The 24,316-nt window shown below is 38.6% G+C and overlaps 3 protein-coding genes across 12 annotated transcripts in view; 1 reads left to right on the top strand and 2 right to left on the bottom strand.

Moving 5' to 3' along the window:
• Positions 1-1,692: 1,692 nt before the first annotated feature.
• ewsr1b (EWS RNA-binding protein 1b) lies at positions 1,693-10,919 on the bottom strand. Of its 3 annotated transcripts, XM_058774515.1 has the most exons (16): positions 10,851-10,919; positions 9,970-10,006; positions 9,820-9,871; positions 8,913-9,072; positions 7,701-7,884; positions 7,063-7,319; positions 6,838-6,973; positions 5,101-5,138; positions 4,634-4,666; positions 4,184-4,296; positions 3,924-4,053; positions 3,690-3,803; positions 3,476-3,602; positions 2,483-2,577; positions 2,161-2,374; positions 1,693-2,059 (listed from the first exon to the last, which is right to left on the bottom strand). In XM_058774515.1, exons 1-16 carry the CDS (start codon positions 10,864-10,866, stop codon positions 2,023-2,025), a joined length of 1,743 nt encoding a protein of 580 aa, XP_058630498.1. In that variant the 5' UTR covers positions 10,867-10,919; the 3' UTR covers positions 1,693-2,022. The 3 variants fall into 3 exon arrangements, with proteins under 3 accessions (XP_058630498.1, XP_058630496.1, XP_058630497.1); XM_058774513.1 differs by having other exon boundaries at positions 3,476-3,803; XM_058774514.1 differs by having other exon boundaries at positions 3,476-3,803; positions 4,634-4,663.
• A 261-nt stretch (positions 10,920-11,180) lies between these two features.
• rhbdd3 (rhomboid domain containing 3) lies at positions 11,181-15,354 on the top strand. Its single transcript, XM_058774530.1, has 5 exons — positions 11,181-11,632; positions 11,711-12,094; positions 12,586-12,715; positions 12,806-13,018; positions 13,101-15,354. Exons 1-5 carry the CDS (start codon positions 11,470-11,472, stop codon positions 13,261-13,263), a joined length of 1,053 nt encoding a protein of 350 aa, XP_058630513.1. The 5' UTR covers positions 11,181-11,469; the 3' UTR covers positions 13,264-15,354.
• Positions 14,345-24,316, bottom strand: part of emid1 (EMI domain containing 1) — a 70,361-nt gene continuing 60,389 nt past the window's right edge. Inside the window, exons 10-18 of one of the 8 annotated variants that reach the window (XR_009271168.1) lie at positions 22,450-22,539; positions 21,103-21,155; positions 20,971-21,033; positions 20,842-20,886; positions 20,673-20,717; positions 20,476-20,487; positions 17,601-17,685; positions 17,302-17,494; positions 15,789-15,825 (exon numbers count right to left, since the gene is read on the bottom strand). Coding sequence is in view for 6 of the 8 variants with exons in the window: in XM_058774516.1 (XP_058630499.1) it covers positions 15,689-15,825; positions 17,601-17,685; positions 20,476-20,487; positions 20,673-20,717; positions 20,842-20,886; positions 20,971-21,033; positions 21,103-21,155; positions 22,450-22,539 (530 nt within the window). In the remaining 2 variants the exon portion in view is untranslated. Of the gene's footprint in view, positions 17,495-17,600; positions 17,686-20,475; positions 20,488-20,672; positions 20,718-20,841; positions 20,887-20,970; positions 21,034-21,102; positions 21,156-22,449; positions 22,540-24,316 lie in introns of all 8 variants that reach the window. The other 7 variants (XR_009271169.1, XM_058774516.1, XM_058774518.1 and 4 more) reach the window with 7 other exon arrangements.

Genomic DNA, 24,316 nt, shown 5'->3' with positions numbered 1-24,316 from the left:
TTCGTCTCCTTTAAACACGAAGTTAAATGGCTGTAAGACAACTGAAAGTCTGTCTTCAGAAACTCAACTCTTAACAATCAAAGGTCAAAGCCACACTAGGGCACAGGCTGTGAATGAGAAGACAAAATGATTTTAGAGGAAAGGAACTTGAAATAGGAGTATCTAAACGTCATGGTTTAATACAATCCTTCCGATTGTGTCTTACTAGTTAATGCTAGTGGATGCTAGTAGAAATGATCCTTATGAGGAAAACTCAAGTGTCCAGGCAGCTTCCCTCCCTAGTGTCATCCTATTTTAAGAGTCACTTTTGCTTGGATGTCACCAAACAAACCAACTGCAGATTTAAATCACACCCACTCTCTTCTAAACATAACAGCAGACCAACCATAAGACATCAAGATTGCTTTTGAGCATCGTTGAGCTTTTATTCACACTTTCTTGTCTGCATGATACCCTAACATGGGATCTGAGAGCATAATGGAAATGTTTTTATTTTCTTTTGTTTTACTTCCTGCTCTGGCAGTGTGCACTTCAATAGCTCGGTCCGGACTACTGCAGTGTGTGATTCTAACAGCAGCCATGCAGCCAAAGGGAGGCCCTTGTTTTGATTTGAAAAGCGTCGGTTGTTTCTTTAAGAGAGCTAGACAGAGGGGAGGACACCCATCTAGAGAAGGAATGAGATCATTCTTCGAGGCCTGGGTGAATCAGCTTTTCTGTGAACACATACACAAACCAGTTCATTCCACAGCTCTCCAGCAAGTGAGCATTTGGCTCCAAGATGTCCTTTAAAAAGGCATCAGTCAGTGAAACACTACGCCATTCTATGCTTTGAAATATTTTATGACTGAGAATTACCTTTGCTCAATTCAATTTCTGAGTGTAATTAGATAAGAACTTAAGATGGGGTTTGCAAAAAGGCTCCAAAGCTGCTACAAACATCCTGTCAGCTCCTGCCAACACTTCAATTATCAAGAGCAATGATTCAACACAGGCTCATGGTGAACACATGCCAGATGCTTTTCAGATGAAGTAAAATGTTGATAACAGGAGACCAGTTTCAACTTGTGCCGTTATAGAACAGTTAAAAGTCAGAGCAGAAAACACTGCAGTGTTCATTTTAATAGAAACATTCTGCACAGCTAGTGATTGAACGGCTTTAAATTTCCCCCTCCAAAATTTGACTTAAGCAAACCTACAGTAACTGCTTATACATCTGAAAAGTGTTGCATTTGATTATACTGAATTCCTGAAAAAAGCCCACTATTTACTTATGATCAATCTATAGATTCAGATACACCAACATTGTTCATCAAGAGGCTCTAATGGAGGCTTAGTCATGCTCTGATAACAGCTGGCATCATTTTACTTGGTACTCAGCAGATAAATCTGCTCTATCATGCACATGGCAGTGATTTAAACTAGAAATAGAACAAATGAGACACCTAATGGCTAAATTCTGAATTGCACCTATTCATAAAAGTAGTGCATGTTATTACAGTTACAGAAATGTCTTGCGGTTTTAATACATCCTTTTGGAACAGCTTTAAGAGCTTAAAGCATAAATCAACAGGAGGCTATAACCCCTATTAGCTAACAGACACATGAATAGATGGCATGTATGAAGTAATAACTGCTGCCAACTTCAGTAAGCAAAAACCACAGTATGAAAAAAAAAAAAAAATTTAAAAACGATTGGAGGTGGAAAAGTTTATTTTTTAAAAACAGTTCAAAGTACATAGTTACATAGAGAGACATGTAAGACGGACATCCCCAAAAAAAATGGTAACTACAGGGCAACTGAGTATCTTTAAAAAGAAAAAGGCCATTATTGCATACAAAAAAAAGCAACCTAAAGGTTTAACTAAAACCACAATGTGATACTGAAATTAAAAACAAAGGAAAAGCAAAAAAAAGAGAGAAAAAAAAAAGAAAAAGATAGCCATGTATAAATATGGAATCATAAATAAAAAGGACTTTTAAAATTTTCCTCTATGTAAATTTCCATTTGCTTGATGCATGATCTCAGTAGGGTCTGTCCCTGCGCTCCTGACGATGATCCCTGTTAAACAAAAAAGAAAATGTATTGTAAGTACATGAAGCATCATCCAGACTAGAGCATTTTGCATATGTCTTATTATACTCACAGTAAATGACGCTCACCTCATATCCATCTTGCCTGGGGGTCCCATGCCTCTTCTGCCCCCTCTGTCCATGGGAGGACCACCCCTGCTACCTCCTCTGAATCCACCCCTGTCCATTCCGCCACGACCTCTGAAGCCGCCGCGATCTCCTCCCCAGCCTCCACGCATACCGCCTGGACCACCACGATCCATTCCCCTGCCGCCCCTCATTCCACCCCTGCCACGATCACCGCCTGAATATACAGTTAAAACAAATCATGTTTTTTCTGTTACACATCAACACAAATCTCAGTCACTTTTAGAGATCAGCTGATGAGGGAAGACTGTCAATCTGTGTGCACCTGCAGGGAAGGGAGGAGCTCCTAGGCCTTCAGGTTTTGGAGCTTTACATTGGTTACACTCTGTCCTCCAGGAGAAGTTCTGATTTCCACATCCACTGTAATGAGAAGTGATAGATAGCCAGAAACATAGGCGTCAACACTGTTTTTATGCTTATTCAGCAGGGGCCTGTACCATGATGGAGGATGAATAAATTCAGAGTTATAGGATTAGTTTTGAGTTGACAAAACAAAAGCACTCCAATCTGGCTTTATTGATACCATGATGCTGATCATCAGCTTTCATCAACTCGGGCTTTGATCCTGAGTTTGTGCACATGAATGTGTTACAGTGGCAAACCGCCAATCACAACACAGAGCAAGTGTGATTCACTTCTCACAAGAGAGACGAGATCCAAAACTCTTTTGTTAAAAGTTAAGAGATTTAAGAATAAGGAATTTAAATGCATTTCCACTGGAGTACCTGTCCATGAAAGGGGACAAATAAAGGAAATTATCTTGCTCTATCAGTGCAGTCACAAGTGAAACTTGTGAAGTCAGTTTATATAGTTGATAATATATAGATAGAGACTCGAACATGTAAGGTCACATGTAGCCATTTTTAAAGCGTTATCTATTGATTCTACCACATATTACATATGATCTGTATATATTAATATTCATTTAAAATAAATGCTTTATAATTGTTAAACAAAGTGCTGTGTAATGGATTATAATTATAATGATTGATAATAAATCAATCAATTATATAAATATGTAAACTGTAATTATCATTAAAACCTGACAGTTTTGTTGCATTTTTTAAGGTACTTTAAAAAAAAAAAAAAAAAAAAAAAAAAACTTTATGTTACCTAAAACCCAGGATTGGTGCAAACTACACTGAAATTTTCCAGGCTAGCCAGCTAAACCAGCTTCATGGTACAGGCCCCAGGCCTCACGTATTGCAAAACAGATGCATCGTAATTCAGTTGCTTCAAAACAGTGTGTTTCACTCACGGGTTGGGACATTCCCAGTCTCCAGCTCTCTTCTGCACATTGCCTCCTGGAGGCCCGTTCCAACCCATTCCACCTCGAGGGCCTCCACGCGGGGGGAAACCACCTCTCTCCCCTCCTCTTCCCATACCTGTTGGCATACAAAACAAAGCCACCGTTACAATACAGAACCACCCTCCACCTGAAGGATTCCTGCTGGCTTCAGGACTTATCATACCTCCACGGTCCATCCCAGGGCCACCTCTCATCGGCATTCCACCTCTCATACCCCCCATCATGGGCTTCCGGCGAGCCATAGAGACCTTTAACCTCCGGCCCTGGAACTCCTTACCTGAGGAGTGAGCAGCAGGTTAATGTTTGAGAACATGTTTAAAAGTGAAAAGAGATCGAGTCAAATGGGCAGAATAAATAAAGCAATTAACAGCATATAAAAATACCCTGAGAAACCAACCATCAAAGTGTTCAACAGCAGCTTTGGCAAAGGCAGGTTCCTCGTAGGACAGCGTGGCATCTCCCTTTGGTTTGCCAGTGTCTTTATCTGTGTAGATGTTTATGGCTGGTTGGTTTAAACGCCGATTTATCTATGAGAAACAAAAATTTTCAAAATGGCTATGAAAAATGGAAACTGTCAAAGTAACCACTACAACAGTTGTATTTTGATGATAAAAGGCTGATGTTATTCAGAATGAATCTAGTCATGCAGCTCCTCACCCGTATCGCTCCAGAGTGTTTGAAGAAGTCGGCCATCTCTGGTAGAGTGGCATTCTCAGTGAGGCCTGTGATGTAGATGGTGCTGTTCTCAGAGTCCTGCTCTCCTGGATGCCCTGTGTTTGTGAAAGAATCAACTTAACACTTACAACCAAGATGTATTTTTAATAGATTATTTAACTTGCATTATGGTTCAAATATGTAAAGTCAAGATTTTTTTCAAAGAAAACTCTTACGCAACTCAAGGATGAAAACATTTGTGGAAACTGTGCGATCATAATTTTTTCAAGCTTATTTGAATAATTCACAAGAACAGCACGGTCACTTGTCAAAAGTCTTTGCGTTCACTTTAGTACATATTACCGTATCCTTGATTAAAAAAATAAATAATTGAAAACAAAACTTTTTATCTAATGTACATATTAAAAGAGCGGGATCATTTACAGCACATACCCATGTCACGATCCATTCCACCCCTCATGCCTTCTTGGTTTCCATGGATCAAAGAAAAGACAGACAAGAAACACTATTAGACAACAACGTCACATTTTAAAAGCAAACCTGCCCATCTGCCAAGACAAAAAAAACCTGTGAGCAGTATTAAATACACTGAGAAGATATGACCATTTTCAGGATTACCCTTGACCACAAAAGATTCTCAGAATGAAATGGAAAAAAAAAAAAAAGATTTTTAAAAAAGAAAAAAAAAAAAAAAAAAAAAAGACGCTTCTGTCAAAGGACACGTCTCAACTTTTGAAGAAATCCAAATATAAACCATTAGGACACTCTTTTTGCTCTTTTGGTTAAAAAAAAAGAAAAAAAAAGTGGCACACCAAATGAATCTCTTAAGGACACAGGCATGAATGGCCTCTACATTAACTCGAGTGGACTAGCCAATGGAATACGCTTTAGGAACTTACCACCAGGCTTATTGAAGCCCCCTCTGTCTCCAGCGATGCTAAACATGAAGATATGAAGGCGATATTCCTTTTAGTCTCCAACCATAGGACTTGAGTAGGAAATGAACAATATCTCCCTCTAACCTTGCCCCATGTGATAAATGTACAGTGTATTTTAGTAACTAATTGGGCTGCTTCATGACTTCTATAACAAGTTATATGGTATTTAACAGTTTGGTTGCATGTAAGGTAAAAAGACATCCACACAGGACCAGAAATACATTGCATTTTTGTAAACCTTTTTTAAAACAAGATGAATTGTCAAGTTAGCTTGATGCCTCATGCTTAGGGCTGCAACCAATATAATAAATGTTGAGGCAAATTTTAAATACAGCAATCCTGTTAGTTGGAAAAATCCCTTTAACATTTCAATCCAAAATAAACCAATAAAACATCACCTCTGAACAAAAGTACACTCAAAAATATATAGTACAAATGACATATTTACAAAGGGTGATAAGTATATAAAAAGAAAATCACAAATATGCTGGTAAAAGAATGATCCAAACATTAGCTAAATAACTATCAAGAAAAATCCCCATGGTTCTTTGAGCTGTCGCCTTTGAAATGGAAAAAGGTACTTAAAGAATAAGTACTGCTGTTCTTACATCGATCTCTGACACCTGCAGCGCATAAATGTGACAAAGAATGTTAAAACAAGACCTTTGAAATGAGAAAACAGTTCACAAATGCAAAAATATTTAGGTACATGAAAATGTGTAAAATGTAAATATCAGAAATGTTTAATAGCATGCTCACCGTCCCTTGAAACAAGTTCAGTTGGACCAGAAATAACTTGATTTTCCCGTTTTGTTTGAAGTCAGTGAATACTTACTAGTTTTATGGGTTAACAAAACCACCTACTGAGAAGTGTTTGGTAACCTGAGGTAAGAATTTTCTTTTATGCATAAACAGTTTTTCAAAGTATTTCATTGTATGGGTGTCCATTAAACATTCAAGGATTCTGTTCAACCATTTCATTTAAAAGATCATTTTTTCCCCAATTCTGCTTACATTCACCATTTTGAAACCCGATTACTCTCTTCATACTTTCAATAGCCAAAGTTCCATTCAGAATTTAAAACCCAGTAAATAAGGACAAAGCTTAAACACCCATGATCGTGTGCCACTGTCTGCTGCGATAAAATTAAACCGTAAACTACCCATTTTTCCAAGACTTGATGTGTGTTTGCTAATTTTTCCATTTCCCCATTCAAACTCAACAGCAGTACAGATTCGGAAAACCAAAATGTTAATTTATTAGGCAGCTTACTGCAACAAAAGAAATTAAAGAAATGGGTTTAATTAAATACCTCAACACCAAACAAAAAACCTCAAATATTCAATACGCTGCCACACTTGAAATAACCGTGAGTAAAGAAAAGGCAAAGACCAGTAAGCTGTACAAATAAATGACTTCCTGTCTTAGAATAAGCATTAAGTGCCCCTTCAAAACTGTAATAGTAAAAATAACGTTTGCCATATGCAAGACCATAATAAAACATCCCTGCAACAATACACTTGGGGTATCACAGAAACCTCTACAAATAAAATAATAGTTGGATGAACTACACAAGAAACTCCACTCTTTTTAGACACCTGTACATACAAACCCTGCATGTGGTGAGTGATTCCGCTCAGTGAAATGAGCGAGCGGGAGAGCAATGAACAGTTAGTTACATTAAAGTCTGAACTTACCCCATGCCTCCGCGGCCCATACCCCCACGCCCCCGAGGACCTCCACGATCATAACCATCTCTGCCGGAATCTGGGTATCCACCCCGCTGCTGCGACCCTGGGTAGCCTCCGCTCACACCGCTCTGACTGTAACTGCCTACAGGAGAGATCACGCACTAAGCATACGGCCTTAACTTGATAAGAAACTGACTAGAAAATTAACAAAAATAGTGAAAGCACCCTTACTATAAGGGCTTTGCTGGTTGTAATCGTTTTGTGATGCACTCTGCTGGCCGTACTGAGGTTGTCCATAAGAACTGTTCCCCTGAGGGGGGTAGGCAGCAGGTGGACCTTGCTGAGGTGGCTGTCCCTGCCCATAGCTGCTCTGCTGCTGTTGCCCATAGCCTGGCTGCTGTGCCTGGTACCCACCCTGAGGCTGAGAATAAGCTCCAGGCTGGGAATAGGCACCTTGGTTGTAGGCCGGCTGGCCACTTGCACTATAGCTGCAATACAAAAGAATGAAAAACATTTGAAAGATGTGTTCACACTGTACATAATGTTTTACAAGATTTACTCAATGCTGTCCTTTTGAACTTTCTATTCATGCAAAACTGTACAGAACAAAACAGATATGCACAACTGTTTTCAACATTGATAATATTAAGAAATGTTACATATTAAAAATATCAGCATATTGGCATAAAAACCCTCTTTGATCTTACACATTTACTACAGAAAGAAACAGGGCATTTGCATGGGAACTGTGTACTTAAAGTGGCGTTCACATTCAGGCAGCATAAAGAAAGAACAGCATATGGAAATACTGTGGGAGGCTCCATAACAGCATCCTGTTGATGTGATGCTCTAGGAGACGGTCCAGTTACCTCTGAGGAGCGGAGGCAGCAGGCTGCTGGCTGTAGCCAGAATAGGCCGGCTGGGTGGAGTATCCGGGCTGGGAGCCATAGGAGGCCTGGGCGGCAGGGGCCGCAGTGGAGCTAGTGTAGCTGCTGGCCCCGTAACTCTGTGCGGGCTGATTATAAGTTCCTGGCTGTGCTGTTCCATATGCAGCTGAGAGGGAGAATAAGGATTTAATATTAGTTATGAAAATCATGTTCTATGTGCACCTGAATAAACACAGCATGACCATGTGTACAAGCTAACTAAAATGGAGCAATTTAGAAAGCAGGAATTTCCAAGCCTAACAACTAAAAGGTGTGGAAAGCACCAAACTCAAATGTCAACAAACATTTTCAGTTTTTAATGTTCTTGCAACAAAATCTACTTTTTCAGATCCTTTTAACCGTAATACACCAAGACATTATGCATTGCATGCTAAGTGTCTCTCCCCACAAAGCTTGTTGGTCTCTGCATTTCTAAAAACCAAACAGAAAAAAAAAAAACTTGAAGTACAGAAAATTGCGCTTTAAAAGGAATTTTAAGAGAAAACTGAGAAAATTAAAAATCAATTACATCAACCAATGGATTATCTGCACTGAATAGGTGCCATCAGAATGTGTGATCAAACAGCTGATAATCACAATCCATGTGACACCAATCCATCAAATAATATTCTTGAAGCGAAAAGTTACATGTTTGTAAAATCCATCAAGAAATTAACTACAAACCATTGCTTCCAGCTAAAATACAGGTCCTCTAGTAATAATACAGCATGCTCCAGTGAGAAAAAAACAAAATCATCCTCTCTGAATCAGGAGAGAAATATGCACAGATGAAGTTGAAAATAGTTGTAAAAAAATCACGATGTTGCGTTATTTGTTTTCCGTGCCTTTCCGAATATGGATTCATGCTTTGGGCACACAACATATAAATTGATGGACTGGAGTATAATAGATTACTTGTGAATTGTTTATCAGCTGTTTGAACTCTCTGATGGCACCCATTCACTGCAGAGGATTAAAATTTCTCAAAATCTGTTCCGATTAAGAAAACCTCATCTACATCTTTGAGGGCCTGAGGGTGAGAAAACTTTCTGGGAGAACTCTGGGACATTTCAAACCTGCGCAGTCATGCTCCAGTCACTATGACTAACAGGCAAATTTATCTGGTGTAATAGTGAATAAGCTTTGAATACAGACCTGGTGCTGTTGCTGCTGCTGCAGTTGTTGCTGCTTGTCCATATGAGGAACCATACTGCTGCTGTGCATACGCTCCAGCAGAGGGCGCTGCCTGACTGTAGGTGGACTCAGGTGCAGCGGCGGGTTGAGCATATGAGCTATAATCTTGCTGAGAATAACCCTGTTATAAAAGAAGTTCTGCTGAATTACATGCCACTGGATTCTCTTTTACACAAAACATCAGAAGCGACAACCAGGATTGCTCAATTCATAGTTTTCAGTCACATGACTGGCTTGAAGACCTGGAGGGCAAAACATCCATTGAACTGCAGCACTAGCCTGTCAATTTTCCATGTTTCCAATCCACTAATATTTAGATCATCTCTCAAAAGAATAAAACAAAGATGTGTGAACAAAATGCAAGGCAGACGCTGCAATATTTCAATTACTAACAACAACAGTGGTACATTACAAAATGTTTAATGTGAAAAACACTTAAAGGGCCTTAATGAATTAAAACAGTGATATTAAAAGATCAAATTCAGTACACACCTCTCGGATGATGCATACTTTATATAGGCAAACAGATGAGCCTGGAAAAAGAACGCAATGCACCAAGTGTTTTCTTCATAATGCTTTTCTATGGAAAAACATTTAATGTGTAACTTTGTGTTTATATTCTGGGTTCATCTGCTTACCTGCACAAAGTACGCATCATCAATAAGGTGTATACTGAAATTAGCCTTCTAATATTAGTTTCTTGCTACTTAATGCAAACCTCAAAAACAATAACTGCCAGTCAGTGGAGGAAAGCTTTGTTTTGCCCTCCAGGTGGTAGTTCCTGTAAGGAAGTGACGACATGTGAAAACTATGAATTATCAAACGAGTACACAGCATTTGTGTGGGAATTTGAGGAGTTTAGGCTCACCTGTGCAGTCTGTCCATAGCCCTGAGTAGGTGGGGTGGTGTACGAGCCATACCTGTGTAAAATGTGCATTTTGTGTTTGTTTTGTTATAATTTTTTTTAAATAATGAAAAGCAAACATTGTGTTAAGCATGTTAATGGAGGTGGACTTACGACTGCTGTGCACCAGCCTGGTTGTAGCTGCTATAATCTACAGAGAAGTAAGTTACAAAAGGTTAGAAGTCCTACAAACACAGTTAGAGCTGCGTAACATCAGGAAAATAAGATGCATACTGACTGCACTTCTAGCGTTTTATTATAGTCCAAAAACGATGGGAGAAACATGCATGACTTGAGCAAACACCTCAACACAGACAATGAAGTGCAGCCCCTGTTGAATTCCAGCTATACAATTGGAACAAAGCTTCTCAATAAGACAGGCTCAGTTGCTTAAAGCACTAACGTTAAATCATTCACAAGAAACATTTTAGTTAACGTCAAGTAAGCGCGATAAATTTAAGAAAACCATGCATTTGAACTTTTACGATTTCGCGTTATGTCAAGTCTAAAACTGACGATGAAAAAACATCAAAAACAAGACTTATTTTGCAACACTAAACGCAAGAGTGCAATACCAACACTAAACATTGCGAGGTGGCTGCGCTTTTGATCCCGCTGTTTTTAAACCACGCCTGCTAGCCACCGTTTACTTCAAACAAAACAACGAGCGCTGGATTTAGGCTCTTAAAGAACAAGAAAACGCATTACAGTAAATTATTTGTCTGGTGTGTTGAATTTATACTCTTATTACACTATAAACTAATTCTAAAACCCGTTGGGCCGAGCTAACAATCCGTTAGCTTCAAACAACCACCTTGACCTAAAAACCCAAATCTTAGGCCGCGTGCACGAGAAATGTCGGTTATAAAAAACTCCCAAATTCTTAACATTATTTAACAATTACCTCAACTGTGACAACGTCTAGCATTTGCAAAGTACTAAAATCCTAAAAAATTACAACCAAATACACGAAAAAAGAAGAAAAAAAAACTCACTCGAGACTGACGCCATCTTTCCGTTGGAGAACGTACGCGATGTGAAAGACTGTGCATGCGCGACAAGTGCGCACGCGTGAAGTCAATATGGAACGTACCAACACACCGAGTGTAGAGGGGGGCGGATGTAAACCTCTGTTTGTAATTATTAACGTGTTATTTTCCTGATTATGTATACAACTGAGTCGATCAATTACTAATCTGTGTAAAAAAGTTATATATAGTTTTAAAAAATCCATAAATATGCGTATTAAAATTACGTTTTACTAAACATATTCGGATACTCCCCCAATGCGCTTGCCCGTAAGAGGAAGTTATTCGCTGTCAAAATAAAAGGGTTTGCAAATGACATTGGTTATTGGTGTAGCTTGGTCTTAGCTTACTTGTTTCTTTCTTTCTTTTTTTAATTATTAAAATAAATTGGATATTTGTGCACATTGTAGTAAGTACTCTCATTGTTAGATGAAGTAACTGTTAAAACAGACCTCAATATGCCAGCGTCGTAAACTGGAATGAAGTCAAACTGGAAACATGAACACATGCATTATGAAATTCCTACCTATCTAGACATATACTTGTAATGATAGCAACTGTCAGGTGATGCGTTTTTCATTTTACAATGCTTGATCATCTCTTTTCGGCATGGATGTGGTTTGGATCGAACCGTCCAGGTTATTGTAGTGGAACATTTTTGATAGTCATATTAATTCTGTCGACTTGGCTCTGTGGTATTCACGCCAGTCTAAGTTTAGGACCAGGCGGGGATTTTCCTGGATTTTATGGTAAGCAATGCACGAATGTAAAGGACTGTGATTCTAGATTCTAAACATTCAGTTCTTGATGTTCCTTGTGCATTGCAGATTTCATCTTCTACGCCTTCAGTAATGAGGAGTTAACCTCATTTCTCTACAACATCACTCTGCTGCTGTGGCTCGGGCCTTGTCAGGAGAGAAGATGGGGCACTTTTGTCTTCCTAGCCCTCTCCTTTATCTCCACTGTGCTCCTTCCTCCTATTTATGCCCTCTTTCTCTTTGTTACCGGGGATGAAGCCAGCAGGGTCAGTGGTTACTCAGCCACCCACCTTGCTCTGCTCACAGCTCAGTGTCGGCAGGTGAAGCAGAGGAGAGTCTTACGCTTTGTTCCTGTCTGGTCCTTGCCTTGGCTCCTCTTGATCCTCGACCTCTTCCTGCTTCCCAGTGCTCCTGGCCTGCTGCACTTTTATGCCATTTGCCTGGGACTCAACTGTATCCTTTCTCAACTTTTTTTTTTACTCCCAAGACTCCAAACACAATATTAAGGCCCCACATATAGGCTATTTTTTTATATTTCAGCTGTGATTATGAGAAAGTTTTGAAACTTTTTTTTTTTTAATGAACAAAAATTGTGGTTAAAGGGATAGTCTCCCCAAAAATGAATAATGTTTTGAAGAATGTTGATAATCAAACAGTTCTGGTTCCCATTTACTTTCATTGTATTTTTTTGTCTATACAATGAAGTCAATGGGAACTGAAACATTCCATAAAAGAAAGTACACGAGTTGACAGATTTTTCATTTGTGGATCCCTTTAATTCAAATATACATTACACAATTCATATATATACAATTTTATGTTTTTTTTTTTTTTTTAGCAGAGTTAGATTATTGCCACTGCTTTACACTAATATTAATTTTACGGTATAAATTAATCTCTTTATAAACTCTTTATTAAAGTAATGGCCTTAATATATTATACAGACAATAATGAGTTTATTGAAATACTGGAGCAGATAGAGAAACTGGGTGCTTGTGCCTGCTTGCCAAAATGGGCCTACATCCCTGTTACCTCTCATCCACACTTGCCTGTTTACCACAACACCTCAATAAGGTTACTGTGAACTTTATGCTACTAATTCCTTTTTATTTTTATTTATCACATCATGTAACTAGAATGAGCTTTATTATTGTTCTGTAATAGACCAGAGCCATCAACCAGTAGATCCCAGTTGGAAGATCATTCGGCATGGCAGCATTCTGTGTCTGAGTGGCGTCAGGAGCCTTTGATGGCCACCGATTCACAGCTGTTAGAGGAGGAGATGCTGAGAGCAGGGATACTAGCATCACTCCACGATGCACCCGAAGGTGTTGCGGACAAAGTGGAAGTACCCAAGTCCTCAGTGTCCTCTATACGGTTAGTGCATACTGTACATGAGTGTTTCTTCAACAGTGATCTCTTGAATGCTGTGCATATATCTAAACTCCTGCACTTTCAGGTTGCAACAGCTGGAGAAGATGGGCTTCCCCACAGAGAAAGCTGTTGTGGCTCTGGCCGCTACAGGGCAGCTGGATGGAGCAATCTCTCTGCTTATTGATGATCAGATTGGGGAGGAGGCTGTGGTCATCTCAAAAGGAAAGAAGTCATCATCAGCATCATAGCTCAGGGATGCTGCTTCAAATTGAAGCTGTGCTATAGGATTGCCCTAGTATCATTCCATTACTTAAGCAATAGTTCAACCAAAAATGAAAATTTGCTGAAAATTCATTCCATCCAAAATGTAGATTAGTTTGTTTCTTCATCAGAACAGATTTGGAGAAATTTAGTATTACATCCCTTGGGTGCCATCAGAATGAGAGTCCAAGCAGCTGATAAAAACATCACATGATATCCATGTATCTCCAGTCCAACAATTAACATCTCGTGAAGGGAAAAGTTGTGTGTTTGTAATAAACAAATCTATCATTAAGGCGTTTTAACGTTAAACCATCACTTCTGGTTTTCACTTGTAAACGCTGCCAGATCTGTGCATATTTCTCTCCTGATTCAGAAAAGACAACATCCATAGAAATACTATGGATAGAGGATTCATTTGAAATGAAAAGATCTTGATGGATTTACTTTTTGCTTCACAAGACGTTAAATGATGGATTATTGTGATGTTTTAATAGCTGTTTGAACTCTCATTCTGACGGCACCCATTCACTCCATTAGTGAGTTAGTGACATAACGCTAAATTTCTCCAAACCTGTTCCGAAGAAGAAATTCATCTATATCTTGGACAGCTTAAGGGTAAGTACACTTTAAGCAAATTTTCAATTTTTTTTTTTTTTTTGGTGAACTATTACTTTAAGCAAGGCATCGATCTTCATGGTGAACTGTTGCTGTGTATTTACTACTTCATGACTTATGGATGTGCATCAAAAAATCCAGTGGATTATGGTTGGTGTGGAAAATTTATATATTTATATTATGGTGTTGGCAGCTTTTATGATGAAAGTTTAAAGAATGGAAAAACGCTCTGAACAGCAACTAAACTGTCCCAGTGGATGAGACATGGACGTTCCAAGAAACTTCTCCACGGACATCCTATCATTAAATCCACATTAGCAGATGTCAGGCCAGGAGAGTCATGTGCATATGTCAGTATTTAAGGTTTCTTGGCTACAGAATCTTCATTAAAATATCACAAATGAAACATTCAGGTAGTATGAGTATTGATGAAAACATGGATTGTCTTAAAAATAGAAACACACAACAAAGTTTATTTCATTTTAACACCAATTGGCAAGACAAATTCACACAAGAGGCTAGAAATGGAAAAATGCAGGCGACGTTACATGAATTGGAATACAGAGTAGAGAAAACATCAATTGCTAATAGTCATCTATAAATAATTAATACAACAATATTTATATAGGAATACAAAGACATGGAAAGGTATTGAGGAAGGAGACCAGTCCTATGCATGTGCATGTTACTGTGATAGAAAGACATGCATGAAACACAAAAACAGAATTCAAGTTATATGAGTAGTTTTCCCGCTTCCCCTTGTGCTCCAGTTGGATTTTGTGTGGTTTATGGTTCTGTCTCCTCTAGCTCACACAACTGCACACATTTATTTGATTTATTTAGGGTTACTTAATAATTGTCCTGAACTAGAGGAGAATTCTAAAATATTATTCAGAACCACTTAAAATCATGCTCAAAGGCATGTTTTATCAAAAGGTTTTAAAAACTTTGGAACAATTTGTTTTCACTAATTCAAATCTAGTTACAGCTTTAGTCTGTTTGAAAAGGGAGAGGAAACCCGAGCCCAAAGCCTATTACCACAGAACTATCTATTAAAGTTTATACATGTTTATGTCCTTCAGTTGTCCTTTCTCTTAAAAAACAAAACTACAAAAAACAAGGTGATTCTCTATCTACATAGTGCATTTAATCCAAGGAACGGAATATGAAATCAGTTTTTATCATTGGGGAAAATGTGGCTTTTGGCTGAATAGCAGAATTGTGTGCATTTTGTCATACAGTACATTTGCTGAAGTTACTATGAGCTCCTAACAGCAGCTGGAAAGACTAATAATATGGTTTGATGCTCTCCTAAAAAACGTTCTTCATCTCCATCACATTTTGTACCCTTCTTTGCCCACAACTTTGTTATACAATTATACAAGCACCAATACTGTTTCTGTATATCATATTTTAAAACATGTTTCCTTTTTCATGTGAAACAAAGAATTGACGAATTATTTTTGAGACTGATTCTGTTCATTTGGTTATGTCATAAGAGTGACACAACATGATGGCAAACTACAATAATTTGCCAGAGGAGAGGTGCTAGGAACCTGCGAGTCCCATTAGAGGTGGTTAATTTATACAGCACCACTTGGTCTTCCCTGAGGTGTCTCCCCCTTCTTGACTAACTGGAATATTCCAAAGCGGTTGGATCTGTAAAATATGTGTGTGTGTGTGTGTGTGTGTGTGTGTGTCTCAGGAGACTTGTGTAGTTGTTGCCAGTTCAGCTGATTTATTGATAATGAAACTGAGATGGAAACGATGGCTTCGCTCTTTGGAATATGCAGACTACTTCCCTCGAACCTTGGTCTCAGCAGTGATTAAGGGAGAATTGACTCGGAAAGATGACATTCTTGCCCTCTTAATCCGGTAGACATCTGGAGACGGTGTGCCAAAGAGGCCATCTCCTGACCCTAGATCTGGTTCTGTTGAAGGAAGAGAGAGTTAAGGCTGCTAAGTGCTAATCTGTTACTCTAAATACTTTGTAAGTGGCTAGTCCATTCATTTAGTTCATTCTAAGAGTGGCATATGGAGATCACGTTATACAATATTGAGATGAAGAAGGGTGGTAACAGGGCCCCAGACTGACGAAAATTAATTAAACATTTATTATCATTTACGATCATTATTCATTAGTGACAGTCATGAAATGATCTGCATGAAAAGTTGCATAAAGAGTTACGTTGTTGTGAAAGTTGATGCCCGAAACATGAACAAATGATTCTTATCAACCGATTCTTTTTAGTGGTTTAAATAAAATAAAAATGTGTGTGTGTGTGGGGGGGGGTATTTTAGATTTAGAGTCTTAAATCAAATGACTGGTTGTTCATATGCAAATAATTAGAGAACATTGTAGTTATAGATAAAACAGAGTTGTGTTGTATAAATTAGTAAATTATATTTAAAAAAAAATCTATTTATTTTGATATTTAAAAAAAATATTACTGATTTTTTTTTTTTTTTTGCACAGTCAGTGCGGCTGAATCAACTGTAAAGAAAACTTTGATAAAATGAATTACTTACTATTGTTTATATAAATTAACAAATGATACTCTATACTGTATGATTTATAAATGATACTCAAATTATTTTAAATTATTATTATTATTATTTATATTAGCTCCATTTAAAAGTTTCAATCAATATGGGAAACTTTACTTTGTAAAATAACAATATATTATTGGTTATTCTTTAGTACAGTACAGTCTATTGGTAAGGCTAGATCAACTGTAAGGGAAACTTTGTATGGGAATGTAAGACAATCAACACAATATTTTATTTTTCTCTGAACAGGAATAAATATTCTTACAAAATGCATGAATATATGGCACAAATACAATCTTTATCACTACAACACCCTGGTTTATACGATGTCTGAGCAAAAGTCTTTATCAAGCAATTCCGAAATTTGACAAATAAGAATTAATTTGTCTTTTAGTAGCCATTTCAACCTGGTGATTTTTGAGTCTGGAGCCCTGTGGTATGGCTGTGTTTTGGTGGGTAATGATGGGTCTCCAGTCACAGGAAGAAGTGGGTAAAATCTTTACTCGTAATTCAATGGATGTTGGTTCAAACTTCAGACGGGGTGATTTACTGCGGTTCCCATCATCGCACTGCATGCTTGAGAGAGGCACTGAAACTGGGTTGTTGCCGCTGCAGCAGCTTTATCTCTATGGTAAATGTAGCCTACTGTAAGTCACTATGGATGGGAAAGCATCTACTAAATACCTAGTGGTTGCATATCAACTTTATGAGAGGTAGTAACTGGGAAACACTGCCGGTGTCTGGCCCTGGATGGAGTCTTTTTTTGGGTTCATATAATCCTTGCTGTGTGCTGATCTTCTAACTGGCCAGGAGATGGCAGTAGATTGACTCGCTAGACGAGGGGAGGCGGGCATTACCTGGCCAGATGATCGCCTCCAGCAGCTGCACCCTGCGAGCCAGCAGCTCTAAGTCAGCCTGCAAGTCTTGGAACTTCTTCAAATTAAAGTCCTATCAAAGATCAAGAGTTTTTGACAAGCATGGTGGGGGGCTGGGCTCGTGGATGGCAGGCTGAGTACTTGGCCCCTGTCCTCCACCACACTTTGCTCTTCACTGGCTTTCCAAAGATGTTGTGGGGTAAAAGATACACTGAAATCTCTGACCCCTGCTCCTAAGGCCTTTAAAATGGACCTAAATCTACTTCTGACCTCCTACTCACCATGGATACCGATCATAGTCTCGAGGATTAAAACCCTCTCGGCTAAGATCTTCAGGGCCTCGCGGATTTGGTGTATCCCATCCCCCTGTGGAGATAGATACAGCCGTCAAGGTATTGGGCACAAGCCAAACAAAAGCGCTCGCCAAGATGCATAGTCATTCTGTTAATCAATTACATTAATCTCAATCCATTACCGTAGTTAGCAGGTTAAATTCTCAGCTCCATTCACTAAAAAACTCCAGTTAACTACACATCAGATTTAGCTCTGCCTATCTTTTCTCATTCTTTTCTTTCGTGGCCATGCCGTAAGTCTTGACTAAAGAGCATGCATTGTTTTTTCTGAGGCCAGGCCAAAGGCTCCTTAGAGCAAATCAAGACCAAATGTTCAATCATTTTTAGATTTAAACATGCATTTAACATTCCCAGTACACTCAAACTATGTTACTGAAAGATCAAGAGGTGAGCAGCTTCCTTCAAACTAAAGAGATGTTAGAGTCATCTGGGCAATACTTGTACTTAGTTGACTATGTATACACATCTTTAGTCTTTAGTCTGCTCATCTCAAAGTAAAAGATGCTCTTACACCAAAGCCACCATAATTAGCTCAAATTGAAGACATCTCTAACAAATACTGGTGTCCAATCAGAGCCAGTTGTTAATCATTTCCATATGATACATATTAAACGCCTGATGAATTCTGACCATCCCTGTTGAAAAAACCAGCATATGCTGGTTAGGTATGTTTTGAAGCATGGCAGCTGGTTTAAGCTGGTCCTTAATTGGTCATGAGCTGGTTTAAGCTGGTCATGAGCTGGTCTTAAGCAACTAGCACATGCTCAGGACCAGCTCAAACCAGCTACCACACTTCAAAACAAATGCTGTTTTTTTGTTTTTGTTTTCAGTTCACGGAATTTTAGTTGGGTATCATAGGAGTCATTTGTCTGTTAATCAGACCACACTGATCGAGTTATATGTTTGCGATTCACTAAAAAATTTTTTGTGAGATATGCGGTACATTTTTGATTCACTAAAAGTAATCAGCGCATAAAAGTCATTTGTTCTTTAATCGTACTTCAGTGGTAAAATACTCTGACTGCTTTTAGTGTTGTTGAAAAGCAGTGCGGGAAAGACTGACAGAAAGAACCTTCCATCTTATGTAGGCCTGCATTACTAAAATATTAATAGGAAAATCTATATTTTTACCCAGCCCTACAAAGATTCAGTATATGTGGACATCGAAAACAAATCTAACGGAAAACCGTTGTTCTCTTTTACAGAATAATCTGCTGAAATACTTGCTTATGTGGCTTTGGTAGGCATTTCTTGAACAGTGTAAAGACACTGGTCACATAACATACATTCTACACAACAGTCCCAAGCTCAAGCACACGTTAGAAAAACAGCATTATTGATGAACTCAGGAAAGAGTTATGTATGTAAGGCTTATGTAAAAGTTAGTGCCTGTGAGAGCAGGAGGTAGTTCATCTAGCCAAATAAAACAGCAAACAATATATAATATCATTGCTTCCAAAAAAATACCATATTCATTAAGGGATGTAAGTATGGCTATGGTCCAGAATCTTTCTCCACGGTATTATACGAGCGCTTGGCCTCACTTTGATAAATGTGAAGAGATTAATCGTCAAATAACTGTATGGTCTTTATACATGTTATATATAAATCTCTAAGGAGTCTACATACAGCAGAGAGGCTACACCTATAGGATTTAATGAAATGATCTGTCTTATGATTAATAACACAAATCTTCTGGGTTCCGCAGGCCATGCGGAAAACCATACATCAATTTGATATGAACTAAGAGGCTTTTCAAGCCTTTCACAATAGGTCGAGTATGATAACGTAATGCAATTAAACAGAACATTTGTTTGACTAGTAATTGCTCATTGCTACAAACTCAAAATCGAATGGTTAGATGTAAGTTGAGGAGGCAAAAGGAAGATCACAAGCAGCACAATGAGATGGGATCATGCAGCAATGCACTGTGGGACACTGAGGGATAGCTGTATCCATCCACACGTCCATCCACACACCAAATCCCTGCAAATGCTAAAATGTAGCATATACACAACACACACCGCACAGTGTCTTGCAAAGATGTTTGTTCTTATTTCTGCTCCCCTGCGGTTTTGACCAAGTGGTTTGGTTGCTGGACAACCCAGATTAATCAATTTACAAATGGTGTACACACAAAGGTTATATCAATAGTACAACATTTCTTCTTTGTCGAAATAGCACGATAAAGCAAAGATTTAACTTCCCTGTGTGTTGGGTATATGCCAGAGTCGGTAGCTAAGAGACTGGTGGCAGTCATGGAGACAGTAACGAAAAGGAATCAGCTTTAGAGGACAGGGGAAACACTCAGAGACAGCCCCAACCACCAACCAATCAAAATCAACAACATTAACAACATCACTGCACATTCTGAATAGATTATGCCCTTGTATGCTAACATGAGACTAGTTCAGAACCCCCCTTTAGACAGTGAGAAGCCAAAAACCGGTCTCAGATCAGCCATAAAGGGCAACCTCTTGTTCAAAAACATATGGAAACAATACCAGTGCACACAAAACCAAGACATATAATGTGCTAACAGTGAGTACTGTAAGTAAGCAATGAACAGCGTTTGTGGAGCAAATCCTTTCAGTGGAGTTTTCATTCGTTCTTTAATTTGACTGCTATTTTTCACAAACTGAAAATGAGAAAATCAGTCTGCACCCATTTATCAAGATGAAAACTCCACTGATGGATTTAAAGTGGTTGTTGTTGTTAAAACACAGATGGATGTCATGATGAGCAATGAAAACCTAAAACCAAGAACAATAAAAACATCATGGCAAATGTCAAAATCTCTTACGTTCAATTCGCTCTAGAACAACGATAAGCAGGTATAAGGAAAGAGATTGTTGCTGCATTAAAATCAATGCATTTAAACAGTGAATGACATTTTCCCTGCACTCGTGCACTCAGGGACTGATCGTTTCTCTCCCACGCTCCCTCCTGTAAAGGGAGTGAGTGTGCAACTAACAGGGCTCCTGATAGGGCTTGTCTTACCGGAAGACCTTTCTCTCCTGGCTCTCCTTTAGGTCCTGGCGCTCCCTAGGAAGAAAAAGTGTCAGTAATGATCTATTTCTTATACAAAGCTACTGTACGGCTTCAGGGGTCATATGGTCTAGAGCTGTCCTTATGCTTTTTTGGATGATGTAGGAGGTGGGCATCTTACCGGCTCTCCTTTGAACCCTCTCTCTCCTGGATATCCAAGAGGTCCCTGTGGAGGTAAATTAAGGGTGAGAATTGCACCGTATGTTCAGGCAGTGTTGCACTCTGGGTAGGTTTATGCTTGTGCACTCACTCTTTCGCCTCGTTCGCCTTTTGGTCCCACAGGGCCTTGCAAACCAGGAGCTCCTGGCTTTCCCTGAACACATGAGAAAAAGAAGATACACACATATTCACACGCTCACATAAGGAATAGCCTTTAACTTACAGTTTGTCCCATAGGGCCTGACGGTCCACTGGGTCCTATCGGTCCTGGAGGACCTGCAAAAGACACATCTGAATAAACCCTTCATGATCTGACGTTATGGCATTGCACTGACTGTTTCATAATGCAGCTCGAAACAACACATGGAAAACATTATGATGTCCAGCATGACACTCAAATGATAGAATAATGATTAAAACTGTCCATTTGGACCAAATCAAACTGTTTCAGGCTTACTTTCATTTGTTAACCTGCTGAAACAAGTTCTTACAATTCAAATATCACATTTGGGTTTAAATATACCTGATGGGTGCTGCTATGGGAAAACATCTTTTAACACAAAACAGCTGATAATTAAAAGTTAATTAAAAAGATTTTATGGATATATAATGGTTGGAATTATGCAGGAACTTCTAGTTGAAATGTATCACCCAGCAAGCATTATTTAACAATTAAAGGCTTTATCTTTGAAATGTCTTTGATTAAAGTGATAATTAATTCAGACAAAACAAAAGCCTGACGTTGGGCTGCAAAAGCTGAAATTTAGTGACATATCGGAGAATGGCTCATTGCTTTAATACCTGCTGAGATGCCATGCAAATAGTGTTATTCATGTTAAAGATGGTTGCTTGTGCTAAAGCTTTTAGATGCATTTCTGCATTAAAGAGATGGCAGTTCTAAAGAAAAAAAAATTAAAAATCACTTCACTCTGTGTCCAGACCAGAGACAGAACAAAACATTAAAATCTCATCACACACAAATTCAATATTTTACATCCAACACAGAGTCATAATTTATCTGGAGTAAAATTCATTGTAATTAATTGCACTGCAAAGTAATTTAAGACAGGCCACAAATAATGAGGCAACTTTGAGTTTAGTGGCATTTTTGCTGTGTGATGTTTCAATATCCCATTTGCAGTGTGTGGAAATATAGCATATGCCAATGTGCACAAGAACTAATGGCTGAAATTTTGCAAAAATGATGTAACAATGAGTTTGCAAATCTCATAACAGGGGAAAAAACTGCACAATGAAATTAAGGCAGATTCACTAAGGTTCTGTACATACTAAGCCGATTTAATATAAATTCAACAGAATTTTTTGTAAATATTTTTATCAATAAAATTACTTAAATTACCTTCATATAATCACATTTAATATTCAGTGAATATGTGGCATAAACTCATCGGATTTTTATTCTTTGTTTTCAAATCAGGCTTTCAAAAGCTTAATTTAAATTTATAATGTAATAATCCATGCTATAAATGCACAATAGTGAAAAATACTGTAAAAAGCTAACAAACAAACATAGAAACAAACAAGAAGAAAGTAATTCTGATTCACTGACCGGTGGGTCCAGGTGGACCTGGTGGTCCATGTGAAGGGGTCACTCGGAGGTCAGGGAAGCTGTTATGAAGCAGACTGTCTTTTTTCAGGCCTGTAACGAAAAATAAAAATTGATGTCCAGGATCTGAAGCAGAGTGTCATTATGGCTACTTGCCTGTAGACGGCGCTGTTTGGACAAGAATAAACAGTGATGTCATGTGTAGCAGGTTGTAAAATATTAGCGCACCATAAATTATAATAGTGGTTGTGGCATTTTGATGGGCTGTCTTTTTATTTTCTGTCACGAAAAGTGAATTAAATCACAAAAAATGACATAAAAATACAAGCCAGCGGTTTTCTTTTGTATCACAGCCTAATGGTTTTCTTTGTCCCTTTCTCTTGTGTGGTCTGTTATTTTTCCCTTTGTTACCCCTCTGCCCGAAACCCTGAAAATCAAAGCATATATTTTATACATTTATAAAATCAACCAACAAAAACATATTATAGAAACGTGCCAAAAATGCTTGTCTCTTTTTTACTGCTGAATTCCTATTTTTTTATATATTTTACTGACACCTTGCTTTTTTATCAATAGCCTACATTTTCTCAAATTTTTTGTCACTGCTTTTGTCATGTGCATTGGTGCTTTGGAAATACTGTATGTACTGTATCACAATCATGTCAATAAAGTAACTGCTCGTCTTCTCTGATTGGTTTTGTAACTGCTGGCAATGTTCTCACAGTGGAAAGGCTAAGTACTGATTCAGCCTTTGAAATTACAATGGCAGATTCCCATCTCTCTCTCCGTCGGTCCGTCTGTGACAGCAGGTGAGTTTGCTGCTGTAGTCTCGGTGGCTGCAGGGCATCCCTGAGCTCAGACTCAGACAGGAAACTCCAATAAAGACAGTGTTTGTCTATGGAAGCCCCTTGCCAGACCCTTTAATTGTCCTGATTACTTTGAAGGTAGAATCATGGGAATAACTGAGTTATAAAGTTCTAAGGCCCCTAAATTTAAAATTCTCAAACTTTATGAGGTCTGGCCTGTGTCCCCTTCAACAGAGAGCAGATATAAAACTGAGCTGAGGTGAAGAGTCAGTACTCTACACGGGCCAGTCCTCTTCGAGAGTGACGACGCACACACTAAAATATTATTGCTTCTATTCTAAAACAGTCCCTCGTGCTTATAGTTTAACTGAGTGTAAGTCTCAAGACAGCACACATACACACACTTCTCCTGCTCTACTCTGCTGTTTTGGCCGTGCACATCTGGAAGTGGTTGAGTGACATCAGCAGCAGACAGACAGGCCTTTTTCCCAGCATGTGACTATTGAGTCTAGCCTGTGTTACCTCCTGAAACCTGCCATTTTAATCAACGGCGGGAAAGGAAAAAAGGGGAATGAGAGAAGAGATGCCCCTAAGTTAGACTAATTCCTTAATCCATTCCTCTTTTTCTATTCACATTAATTTGGGACTCATTTGAAGCTTCCCATTGCACAATCAGGAAGTATCAGTGTAAAAAGTAGATGAATTTGAACTGACCGTCCCATGACTGCTATTAATGAGGTTTTGACTTGCAGAACTGGCCTGCACTCACAGCTGAACCTGTTCCATATTGAAAGCAACTGACTAGTGTTAGTGTGTGTGTGTGTGTGTGTCCACATGCATCCATCTGTTTCTGCACTACAGCAATTTCCCTCACAACTCGATTCTAAAGGTGTGAAAAATCTGAAGAACCACATGGGAGAGTGCAGCATACATAGTTCCTGAAGCCAGACAGACAGAGAGAGAGAGCGAGTGAGAACGGGGTCCAAAAAAAGCAAAGCGGGCAAATGTAACAGCTCTCCAGGATACTTGATTCTGATTGGTCAATTGTGGCATTCTGTGGTCAA

Source organism: Onychostoma macrolepis, chromosome 05 (genome assembly GCF_012432095.1).
Source record: "Onychostoma macrolepis isolate SWU-2019 chromosome 05, ASM1243209v1, whole genome shotgun sequence".
NCBI lineage: Eukaryota > Metazoa > Chordata > Actinopteri > Cypriniformes > Cyprinidae > Onychostoma > Onychostoma macrolepis.
This window is presented reverse-complemented; position numbering and strand designations above follow the sequence as displayed.